General features: G+C 41.8%; 1 protein-coding gene across 5 annotated transcripts in view; it reads right to left on the reverse strand.

Moving 5' to 3' along the window:
- Window positions 1-616: 616 nt before the first annotated feature.
- The window catches only part of LOC125016660 (protein spire homolog 1-like), a 35,991-nt gene continuing 24,392 nt past the window's right edge, over window positions 617-12,215 (reverse strand). For 2 of the 5 annotated variants that reach the window (XM_047599284.1, XM_047599283.1), the window contains 9 exons: window positions 8,343-8,506; window positions 8,136-8,229; window positions 7,775-7,917; window positions 6,222-6,473; window positions 4,691-4,828; window positions 4,461-4,531; window positions 4,311-4,338; window positions 3,239-3,534; window positions 617-2,958 (listed from right to left, as the gene is read on the reverse strand). In XM_047599284.1, coding sequence (XP_047455240.1) covers window positions 2,703-2,958; window positions 3,239-3,534; window positions 4,311-4,338; window positions 4,461-4,531; window positions 4,691-4,828; window positions 6,222-6,473; window positions 7,775-7,917; window positions 8,136-8,229; window positions 8,343-8,506 — 1,442 coding nt within the window. In that variant the 3' untranslated portion in view covers window positions 617-2,702. Of the gene's footprint in view, window positions 2,959-3,238; window positions 3,535-4,310; window positions 4,339-4,460; window positions 4,532-4,690; window positions 4,829-6,221; window positions 6,474-7,774; window positions 7,918-8,135; window positions 8,230-8,342; window positions 8,507-9,409; window positions 9,461-12,215 lie in introns of all 5 variants that reach the window. The other 3 variants (XM_047599282.1, XM_047599285.1, XM_047599286.1) reach the window with 3 other exon arrangements.

The following is a 12,215-nucleotide window of genomic DNA, read 5'->3' on the forward strand; positions in this document are numbered from 1 at the left end:
GGATGGCGTTGTCTCCAGGACTGGTATCGTGAATCTGGGAATAGTTTTTGTCCAGGATCTGTCCTTTACTGTCAATTACGACAGGGACTGTACTCACTCCTTCTAGTAGTGGAAGGCAGTCACTTAATCTAATTCTGATTTTCCTCCAAGAAGCAACATGACTTTAACATTTTTCTTGAACATCTTTTAGTCCCCATCCATTTAGCTTCAAGTTGGAGTTGGGATCTTATTGTTTTTATCATCACCTGTAGGTGTTGCCCAAAAGAAACTGGCACAACTTATGTCAACATCAGCTACTTATCTTGGAGGACAAAGTTTTTATATGTTCTTTTTTTCTTCCCCAATGAATTAAGCAGCCATTAATGTCCAGAGAAGTTCAGTTTCGAGGTGTGAAACGTTCTGGGGGCTGAAGTTTGTAAATTGATTGTATCTCAGTCTGCCTCCTCTGTTTAGAAATTCACAGTGAGCTTCCTTTACTCTTCTTGCAAAACATTTGTCTTCCTTTTCTAGAAGATCATTGTTACTAAGTACTTTCTCACGGGAAAACTTATTACCTTGAGATTAGAATTAGTTATGAGTTTTGCATATTTTCTAAATAAAAGACACGAGTCGGTAGTCAGGTATTGCATTACATTTTATTATTGTAGTCATCATTTGCTGCACTCTCTGCAGGGAGCTATAGCTTGAAGGTAATACAGACTGAAGGTACAAGCTACACTGTAGTACATGCATGATGCTGTCTGTCACACCTTGAGGTTATTTATTTATTTTTATTTTTTTCCTTCTGCAGACTTCTGCTCCTCCCCTGAACTCAGACCTGAACACAATGCACTGGGACAGTTTCCCCTTCAGAGACGCAGATGTGCAGCACATCTCACCGTCGTCACCGATGCAACACACGAGTAAGTGATCTACAAACAAATCATTGGAAACAAAGTATGTACAGTAACAGTAGATGACTGTTCAATGTGTGAGTGACTAAAAGGCAACTTTTAAGGCATAAATATATATATATATACGGAGGATGAATCAAATAAGCACCCAGGTGACGAGGCAGATGTTGCTTTCTGCCAACAAGGATCTGAATGACAAAGGATAAATCATAAAGACATTATATTAAGATTTGTGTATGTGTTACACAGCAGGACAGTGTGTTGTTGTTGTTTTTTTGTTTTTTGCTGCCTATACAGTGAACTGGGTTTAACTGTCTGTACATGAGGCATTTAATTATTACTGATATTTACACAATACAAACATACAAAGACAAGTCAACATCTCAGTGTGAAGAAAAGGAGTTAGAACATATTGTGTACTGAAAAGGTACATTAAAAAAACAAAACAAGTATATGCACAGAAAAGGCAAGTCTGAAACAACCTAGACATGATTCTGTAGGTAAAAATATTTTTATTCCAGTTGTGCAAATGAGTAAATAATGATTATAATGAAGAGTCAATGTGCTTTAAAGGGTCTAAAACGTTCTTATTTTCTTTATTTATGCCTCTGATTTTAAGTGTATGGGGCTCTGTTGGAAACACAGATTTCCAAAAAAGCAAACAAGTGACTTTTTGAGTGTTAAAGTATTAATAAAAACACCCGATATGTTATGTTAATATGTATAATATCTCTATTTTGAGCATTGCCTCAATATTTTATTTTGAAGAGGCAGACTACTTCAAAAATCCATCGGGGGAATCAACTTTTCCTTGGGTGACACACTGTGCAGATGAGAAGAAAGCTATTATTTGGCACTAATTAGCATAAAAAAAACGGACTTTTGACTTTATCAGTGGTTTCACTCCACAAACGTCTTCCCTTCACTGAAGCAGCTGGAAAAACTCATGGAGTAATTTTTTGTTTTCTACTTGTGAATCTTTAGTGCCATCATGTGGCACTGACCTCACATGACACCCTCATCCCCATAGTAACGGCTTTTAGGGGGCGTAACCTGTGCAAATGAGTAAAGTGGTTATTTATTGTAACCCTAGATTCTATGAGTCAATTGAAGAAACGTGGCTCAGTGGGACCAGACATTATTATATAATGCAGATATGGACGGGTTTCTCAACTTTCTCGTGCGCAACAAAAGAAATCCAAAAGTGCCAACTCTAGGAGGGCAACACCTCATGTGAACTCATATCATCTGGGATTATAGTACATAACCATTGATTTCCTTTTTCGTGGTGCAATCTGGGGAGGGACACATAATGTGGGCAATGCTGCGTTTCATGACAAAAAAACAAAAATTAAAACAGGGTGACATCTTATCGAACAATCATTTACTGCACACATACACACACACACGTAAAAAACTAAATTATAGCCCATACAAAACCCAGACATATTTTCTTGAGCATCACCCAGTTTACACCACAGTCTCTCATCTGTATTGTGCTTTGATTTGAACGTGAGATAGGGTCGACCACTGTGTTGTGCTATCAGAGGACAGGGAAGTCGGCCCCCTTTGATTTCTAATCTGTCCTCCTCTTTTAGTTTAATGTCTGTGGCCGGCGTTTACTCTACTGGTAGATCTACCGAGTGCTGTCTGGAGTAGATGTACACGATGATCAGGACGTGACAACAAAAACCAGAGCCATTCTGGTAGCTCGCTTTGACTCAAGTCGGCATAGATGCTAAAATCATATCCAGTGTAACTTTGCCACTGGAGGGAGCTGGAAGCAGCCAGTCAGATGGACAAAGAGCTTCAGATTTCGTTGATTGTTCGTTCAGAGGGCCGGTATTCCTCCCTTCCTTTTGGGGAGGACAGGTAGAAGGACTGAGTCTTGCGTTTTAAGCGAGCCCTCTTGGTGGCCAGTGACAAACTGTGCTTGCTGGAGGCGATTATGTCGGAGATGAACTTCTTGCAGTCCACACAGACCTCCATGGTGGCCCAGTCCTCCGTCAGCTCAGAGGGAAGCTCCAGTTCCTCGTGAGATTTTAAAGAGCCGTGCTTCGAAAGCCTACATGGAAAAAAAATAAATAAATAACAGTTTGGTTTGAATGGATCCAAACGGAATTTTTAGTGCGTGAAACTATACGCTGATCAGGCATAATATTATGACCACATTTTTCTTGATCTTGCTGCATTTATTGACGCATTTCACCATTCACAGTGATGTCAGTGCATAACCTGCATCGCAGAACCCGATGTTCATTTCACTTTTGATTCTATTTCTACCTATAAAAATAAATCAAACCCTCTCCTTTCACAGAGTGAATGATGCTGTTTGCAGCTCTTACTTGGACATGGTTTTCTGGATGCCGTGGCGCTGCCCACTGCCGGACGATTTCTCAGGTTTAGCGGCTGCTGCCGGTGATCCAGAACCTTTACCCGCTCCTTTAGACGCTGCTTTTGTTGCTCCTTTCAAAGACGGGGAAGCAGTTTCTCCTCCCACTGCTGATGGCCCCGGGTCTCCGGCCACGGACAGCCCCTGTCCTATAGCGGACATGGCACTTATTCTCTCCCTGGGAAGAGTGTTGGTGGAGCCAATGGAGTAAATGGGCAAACTGGAGTAAGGTTTGGACGGCAGTCGCATCTGTTAGAAAGGGAACAGGTTTCGCATTGAGAAATAACACTGAGGCAAAAGATGCTTAATTGTGAAACATTGTGTTCTCACATTGTAACATGAGAGTGCGGACATACACAAGAAACTTGTTCAACAGCCAATGACTGTGTTAGAGCTAGTTGCATTTTTCAGTGGTTCAGGCTTTTTGATTTTCCTAAATTTTGATCTTTGTAGTTTAGCCAACATGGTTGTAAATTCTTTCCTAGACAGTGTCCTTCTGTAACCATGTGGCTTAGAGGAGTTTTAGCAAAACTCTGAAGCTCCATTGTTTACAGCAATGCCGTGACCAACCAAACCCACCAAATTACACAGTTTCAGAGAGGACACAGTGAGCTACACAGGCCATGACGTGGAGGGATGATGATAGAAGTTGGATCTCCCCACTGTCTTCATGGGTCATCGGAGACCTAACCAGGAGTCAGGAACTCTGTGACTTATTAAACCAGGGCAGCATCATGATATCCTTCACTAATATGTTTGTATAGCTTGTGCTTTTAATTAACAACACATTACTAGGAAGGAACATGTTCGTTGTCTAGGAATTGAACTTTAAGCTTTGGGACTGTGGCCTTGAAACCAGCTCCGCCCATTCATCAACATAATTTTTGACTTTACAATACCTTATATTACATTTATATTAAATTTTTTTTTATTTCACTTATGTTTATATATGAATTTATTTCACATGTGCTTTCCCTACGGTGATGAGTGAAAAAATGTCATTGATATTGTCCTGCATGAGTTACCTTTTTGCAGCACTGTGAACATACAGGCCTGCAAAGAGAAGATAGGGAAAGAAAACAGGAAGAGGAAGAGATGAATGTAAGTGGTCATAGGTTATTAAATACATAAAGAATAATGCATAATGCAAAAAATAACAAGCTTAAGTGTTTTACTTTTTGCAGAACTGGCAGACGTAGGACCAGGTGAAAAAGGAAAACCTTTTGGTTCGACAACAGAAGCAAAGCTGCAATATAAACATTAAAAAAAAAAAAGACATTGAGTAAATTATTAAGATGCACCGAGAATAATTACGTGCTCATCCACTTTCAGGATGGTTGCTTAATGAAAAGACGAAGACACAGAACATGTGCATGATACAAGAGAGGCGCGCCGTAAAAACTACCTTTCCTTTCTTCATTGCAGTGTAGATTTCTTTGTACTGCTGGAACTTCTCCAGCTCTGCCTTCACAAGCACCTGTCTGATGTGCATCACCTCCTCCACCGTCAGAGAGAGACACTCCACGGGGAAACAGAACTCCTCCTGCAGCAACACACCAGAGTGAGTGATCCAGTCAACAGCATATCTGACACACAGCGTTCGTTTTACAGTTACAGGCCTCCCTCAGCACCTTTCGGGGCAGTGGGCGGTGAAAGATAAGTGGTGAGAGTCAAAATCTTCTCAGTGTGTCTAGAGTCTCAGGGTAGTTACTTCCACATAAATAAAGTAGGTCATACACATAAAGTATTTCCTTTATAGCCACAATTGCCAAGGTTTTGTGAGTATGTATAGAAAGTGTACAAGGTGATCATACGTTTGAGGACAGCAGAGATAACGTTAAAGCTAAATGTTGTAATTACGCTGGCAAACACGGACATTTTTTTTTTCTGTATCTACATTTCTGTTTATTATATGTTGAATTGTTTAATAGTTTTAGCTTATATTTACAAGTCAACAGTGTTCAGAAACAATTCAGTCATACTATAGTTCTGTCAGTCCCCTTCTTGTTTAAACTTCTTGTCATCTGACAAACTTAAAAATTCCTTAATACTGGGCCACAGACTGCTAGTGGCCTGCAAACTAGCATTTGCTACCAGACTGTGGTTGAGAAAAACTCCCCAAATAGTAAACTTTGACCCCATATTTTGCACGGACTGTTTGTGTTGCACCTCACTTCACCACCAGGGGGAGCCCAGTGGCAAGGAAGTCTTGAACCGCTGAAAATATTTCAGAGAAGAGAAAATCCCTACAAGACGTGGTTGGAATTGCCGGGGGTGGGGAGTGGACACGTCTGACGAAATTCCCAACATTAGTTACAATCTGACAATTTCTTCAAACCACAAATAGCCCAGTGGAAGGCAGAGGAATGGATCTGTGAGCTTGCAAACGGTGGTGGGCTGAATAATCTGAGGTGGCCACAAAAGCACTTAAAAAGCCGCTTCCATTTTCACCCTCAGCTAAACTGAGGAACCTGCTGGAAGTGAGGAAACACACTCCAGGTCTCGCTGACTCCCGTCGATAGGACCTTCATGTTGCATGGAAACAAGTACCTGGGTTTCCATTGGGTTGCTAGGTTTTATATTTGTTCATGTGAGGAGAGTGTGTGCTGCTCAAACTGACAATCACACAAACATAAAATAAAATAAAATAAATCAGGCAATGATAGCAAACAATTCATCCTAAATGCATCTATGCAACTAACAAATCATTTGTTCTACAGAGAGCAGCTTTAAATGAGTTTTTGCTGTACCTACTTGTGTTAATTTGTTATTGAAAGCAATGCAGCCAATGGTACTGGTCACTATCTGATCACAAGTCTACCACAGCAGGATCCTGCTCTAGGTGAGTGACGGGTGAAGGCAGCAGCATTAGGAGCGGATGGGCAGCTACAGCTACAGCTACGACGCCAGGACAGACTGAGGAGAGACTGGCAAACCTTGGCTGACTCTCTCCGTCTGATGTAAACGCTCCCGCACAGAGCAAAACCTGCCCTCATCAACCCCAACGCAAATGCCTCGATAGGGTGGGAGCTCCGCAAAGGGTGGAGAACGGAGGGAGAAGGGCGTGTGAGGAGGAGGAGGAGGAGCGGGAGGGAGGAGGGAATCCAGGAGCGAATTGTCGCTACCGTCCCGACCTGAACGAGAGAAGGTGGAGGTGCGTGCGGGAAAGCAGAATAATAGAAGCCAACCTGCAGTTTGACAGAGATACAGTGAGCATATATACTGTGTGATTCTGAGGATGGGGGAAGGAATCTGGGGCTGGGCGAATGTCATGCAAACAAAAGAATAAGACAGAGGACAGTGTGCGTTAGTTTCGGTCCCTCCTCATTTACTTTCCAGATGCTCTCTTTATCTATTACCCATCCTCCATGTCTCCCTGTGTTTCTCTGTATTATTAATTTATCTGACTGCAATGACCAGGCCTGCACTGCCTGCAGAAAGCACCGAGTTAAGCAAGCGGGAAGAGGTCCAAGTGTACTTTGGTTTAAAACTACTATATTTTATCTAATAACCTAAAAATGTCATGTAAGATATTTTACGGTGTACAGCAGCGGTCTTCAATGTTTTTCAGGCCAAGGACCCCCAAACTGATGGAGAGATTAAGTAGATTAAACTCAGCCTTATAAATAAACATTATTGTTATCATTTAATCATTTAAGATCATTAACTTCAATATTAAGCCATTCAAATAATATACAGGTTCAAATATTATTTTTTTTTATTTCAAACTTGTGCAACAGTAGGATGTAAACAGTGAATCACCAAGCAATTTCAGCCTCTGCCAATATTATATTGCAACATGCATCTGGGATTTCACCTGGGGACTGAATAGGCTCTTGGCCAATTGAGTCAGCGTGTAATATGCAGCCTCGTGATTGGCTCAGCAGCGATATGGGCGGGGCCTACTGTGCAGAGGAAGCTCAGATTGACAGGTCTGTTGAGACAGCTCCTGTATCGCTGATTGAGTGAACCGCTTTTATCCCTTTGCTAAGATGTGTTGGACTCATACAGTCGAGCCCAAAATAATGCCTACCCCTGGCCAATTTAGACTCAAAGTTTTAAACTTTTATTCAACCAGCAAGTTTTGTCTTGATTGGAAATGACACAGGCGTCTCCCAGAAGATAATAAGACGATGCACAAGAGGCATCATTGTGGAAAGAATTATTTCTCAGCCTTTATTTACATTTGAACAACGCATGGCATGTCCAAAATTATTCATACCCTTTGCAAACTGTCACACTCTATGGGAAATTTACCCTGCAATTTGCCGGGGGTATAAATAATTTCAAGCTTGACTGTCTTTGTATTTAAAGAAATTTAAATTTGTGAGGGGAAACTGTTTGGAAAAGGAAAAACAAAATACAAAAAATGTCTAATCAACCAAAGATTTTGCGACCCCCCCCAGTACCTCCATGGACCACCTAGGGGCCCGCAGACCCCCTGTTGAAATCCTATGGTATATAGCGGATACATGAGGGTGTGGCTCACCAGAGACTTGGAGTTCTGTTTGGACGGCGGCAGAAACGGTCGGACGTTGGTCGGTGTTTCCTTCTCAATTGAGTGTCTCCTCTGGGGAGTCTGACGCCTTTCTGGCTGAGGTGTAGAGGAGATGGGCAGGAACATGGGCGGAGCTGTTGTTCATAGAAAAAAACAATAATAGGTAGAAGAAATCAAAGGAGTTAATTTAACCATAAAGAACTGATTGAGTCGGTTCAATTCAGGGCTCGAGGACTACTGAGCATAAGCAGACACAGCAAAGAAAAAAAAAGACTCTGGAAAACATGAAACTGTTTGATTAAAATTCAGGCAACGGAGCTGTGTCAGGTTTTAGTAATATTCCCTGACTCACTTTTCTTCCCCAGCGCACATTCTGGCGACGTGTCATCCATCAAAGATGTCGCCACACTGGAGCTGCTTGCGGATTTGCGGCCAGCAATCTCTTCCTGAATGTGTGGAGCATATACAAGCACTTCAGTCAGTATTGACAGTGCACATGTGAGATGTGCAATTTAAAACAGAAATACATTTTAAAAAACAAACAAAAAAACACACTCACATCAGAGTCGGAGCTGTCCAGCTCGGCGAGGCTGGGAGCCTTCAGAAGCTTCTTCCTCGGTGGGACGGACTGAGACCCGGAGGGTTCTGCTCTGGGAGACGCCGACCCGTTGATCAGAGACAGAGTGCTGGACGCTCTCCTGCCCATGTATGGGCTAAACTCATCTAGAGTCACACAGGAGACGGTCGTTCAGATATAAGAAGGAAAAGCAGTTGAGATGAATCCCAAATCACTCCCTCCTTTGATTCCTTGCCGGGGTTTTATTTTTGAATAATTTTTGATTATCTCATTCCCCACAAAAGGGAAATTGGCTCATTTGGAAATGATGCAATGAATCCTGTCGGAGGGGACTGAGGTTTGAGATCCATCTGAAGGTTGTAGATGTTGGGAAGGGTCAGTTAAGTTGGGGAGACAACGGAGAAGGCCAGAAGTGTTACACACAGAGCATGGATGCCTCGTTCATGAAATATTCAAAGTGAACTCCTAAACAAAGAGCTCCATTCTCCTGTCAGCTCCTGTCACGTATATTTTTAAGGAAAGCTACGTCCTTCAAATTAAAAGGTCCCTCTGTATTAACAGAAGACAGAACCAATTGTACTTCCTGACATTTTAAAGCGAAAAGACAACCAGTAAAGAAAAGGGGGGTTTAAATGGAGGAAGGGAGGGACGGTGTGAGAAGAGGAGACATGCAAACGCTGCAAGAGACAGATTAAAAAGAAGAAAAAAACGCAGCTGATAGAATCAGGGCCCTGAAACCGCTCTCTTTTCAGTCTCTTCTTCGGTTTGTGGGAAAAGCATCCACATGAGCTCATCGTCTCAACAGGAGCTCTGTTCCCAGCTCTGAAACAGAACTCTTTCTACAGCATTAGATTCACAAGAGACGACAAGACAGGGCTTCAGTTTAACCATGTAACTGTTTTACCCAGTTGTCAGCGTTCAAGTAGAGAGCTGCAGGGGGACATTAGTTTATAGCCGGGAGGGGTGGGGGAGTGAGGGGGGTGGACACGTCCGTTAAAAGTTAAAGGCGAATGAGGCCTTTCCAAACCACAGCTTCGCTCATACGTTACCTATTCCCGTACGGAACAAATCCTGTGGCATACTGCGAGTTTTGCCAAAACCTAAAAGGGGGACACCTCCTTCATTAGGAAAGCTTTTCAATATTCCTGCAGTTTATATCCAAACAATTATGTTTTGAAGTCTGCTCGGTTAATTTCTCTGACATTTTCATACTGTTTTGCAATTAGCTCAAGGAGCAGCTTTCAAATAAAGGTGTTGCATGAGCTTATAAATAGCTTCAAAGTGTGATTTTGCAGTTGTGGGCTGTATCTGTTAAGTGCGCCACTTCACAGCTTTACTTAAAACCCAGCTTGTTCCTTGTACATTGTTGTCTAAGGTCTCCTCTTTCTTGATTTCCTTTTAAATGTCAGAATAATCATTTTTGATTATGAACAAAACTCCATGAAAACCTGGTGGTAAATATTCCTATTTTATGAACCAGGATTAGCTTAGCTTAGCTTCACACAAACAGAGAAAAAACAGGTTGAAGGGTTGTCCACATTTTACATAATCCAACTAGCAACCCCTGTGATGATGAGCCTGGATCTGTGTCCTCATCACCACCATGAGTTGCCAGGCAACAAGTCCATGCGCCCAGCTGTTGTTGGCGTATAAATACTTAATAAAGCATTTTGTGTTTGAATGAATTAATCAAGCAAGACATTACATGTTAAACAGAGAACGTCTAAGGTATTCAAAGCTTGTAAGATTGATTTATGAATTTGAAATACACTGATTTTTTTTATATTTATTTACACAAAGTATCGGCTCTGTATCCCCGATACCAGCCAGAATTTTACTCAGTAACGGATCGGAAAGGAAATCGGTCGTATCAAACATCACAAGCGCTCAGACGTATAAAGAAGAAACCAAGACTAATTGTCACAGTTTCAAATTACGAATATTTTCTGTGAACCTGCTTTGTATTTCGGAGATTGCATGTTCTTCCTGTGCCTGCGTGGGTTCTCTCCAGGTACTCTCTCCAGGGCTTCCTCCCACCATCCAAAGACATGCTTGTTAGGTTAATTAGTGATTGTAAAGTGGCTGTAGGTGTGTGTGCATCTGAATGGTTGTCTGTCTCTCTGTGTTAGCCCTGTGATAGACTGGCGACCCTGCGACCCTCCACAGGAAATAGCTACTGAAAATGAATCAATGGGCGTTTAGTTTTTCTTGAGTTTCCGGTTTTTATTTTGTTGAGATCTTCCTTGGTGTTTCTTTTACTTGTCTTGTTTTACTTCCTTTGATTGGTGGATTTGTTTGTCCTTATGTGCTCCAACCTCATTAATTTCACCTGTGTCTCGTTAACCTCTTGGTTGTTACCCCTGTCAAACCCTTTGTTATATTAGCTCTTTGGATTTTTCCTTGTGGTTCATCCTTTTATTTCTGGTCTTCACTGGAGCCTTACATTCAGTTTTTTTGAGTTTTTATTAAAGCCATTTTGTTGCCTGCTCCTGCCTCCCCTTAGTGACTTGCAATTGTGACACCAATGAGTTTTTTCATGACTGTAAAACAAGGGATCACACCATTGTGTAAACACGAAACAAAACCATGCAACAAATGGTACAGAGCAGATGATTCATCGCCAAAAGTGGCAGTTTCAATCTTGTATTGCAACACGTATTTCTCCTTGAAGTAGGATTTTGTAGTTTCCGATTAAAGTCTTACTCGTGTTCATCAAAGCGTCAGTGAGTATAAACCATCTCCCCATAAAATATAGGGCTCACACCACATAATCCATCATGGAGGGCAGTCGGCGCACGCACACAAATTGTCCCACGGCATGAATGAGGGATTGTGAAGGAGCAAGGTTTGTGGTGCGATGAGAGACACTGGCGTCAGTAGGAGGGAAAGCAGAGCACAGCATTATTTAGATTCCCCAACCTCAGCAGTGGTTCCTCCTCACCTCAATCAAACCTGGGTCATTAATGCTGAACACATCGCACTGCTGCTCGCGTCAGACTGTGAGTTTTACTGTGAGCGTCCGGTGTTGTGCAGAGCACGCTGCTGCACGCTGACCCACTTAAACCCTCGTTTAAAACCTGCAAAGTCACCGTGGCACATGAAAGGCTCTTTTGTCGATGGTTCTTGGAGACACCAAGGTGGCAGTTTGGCTCTTCCTTTTCATTCAGTGAGTAGATGGCTGGCAGGACACTTTGAGATTCCCAACACGGCACTTTTAAGAGATTAAAGCAAATGTGATAGGTCTCCTGAGACACCGAAAGCAACAACCAAGAACAGCTTCTCGAGAGTTACATAACACTGTCCAGTTGTCATTTGACTATATGCACAAAATGCAATAACACCAATGAGATGTAAAGTTCACTGGACAATGCTACAACAATTGATTCCTGTGAGGCCAGCGTATAGGATTCCTTCTGGTGACAACAACCACAGGCAGTGTAGGTGCAACAAAACCTGCCCAAGGTACTGTAATAATAACCGTCTGCTGTGTATGTGTTAGCAAAATAGAAAAAAAAGGAGTTTTAATTCTTTGAAAGAACACATCGTTATATAGAAAGTCTTTCCTACAAGATTAAATAATTGTTTCCTAATTAGATTTGACATTTAAGAATAGACTGATATGAAGAGACTGTTACTACCCGAGATGGTTGCTTGATTAAAAATGGGAAAAATGGACCATATAAAATGATGATACTGGACCCGGATCAATAATCAATGGATGCACCAATCTGCATGATTGATTAGTCACTCTAATTTGTTTCCATGGTTACAATAATTTGTCAGTAAAGTGATAAATAAAATAGACTGATATTGTTCTTAGTCTGTATATGACTGTCATGGTTCTGTCTTTTCTTC

Source organism: Mugil cephalus, chromosome 11, assembly GCF_022458985.1.
Source record: "Mugil cephalus isolate CIBA_MC_2020 chromosome 11, CIBA_Mcephalus_1.1, whole genome shotgun sequence".
Taxonomy (NCBI): domain Eukaryota; kingdom Metazoa; phylum Chordata; class Actinopteri; order Mugiliformes; family Mugilidae; genus Mugil; species Mugil cephalus.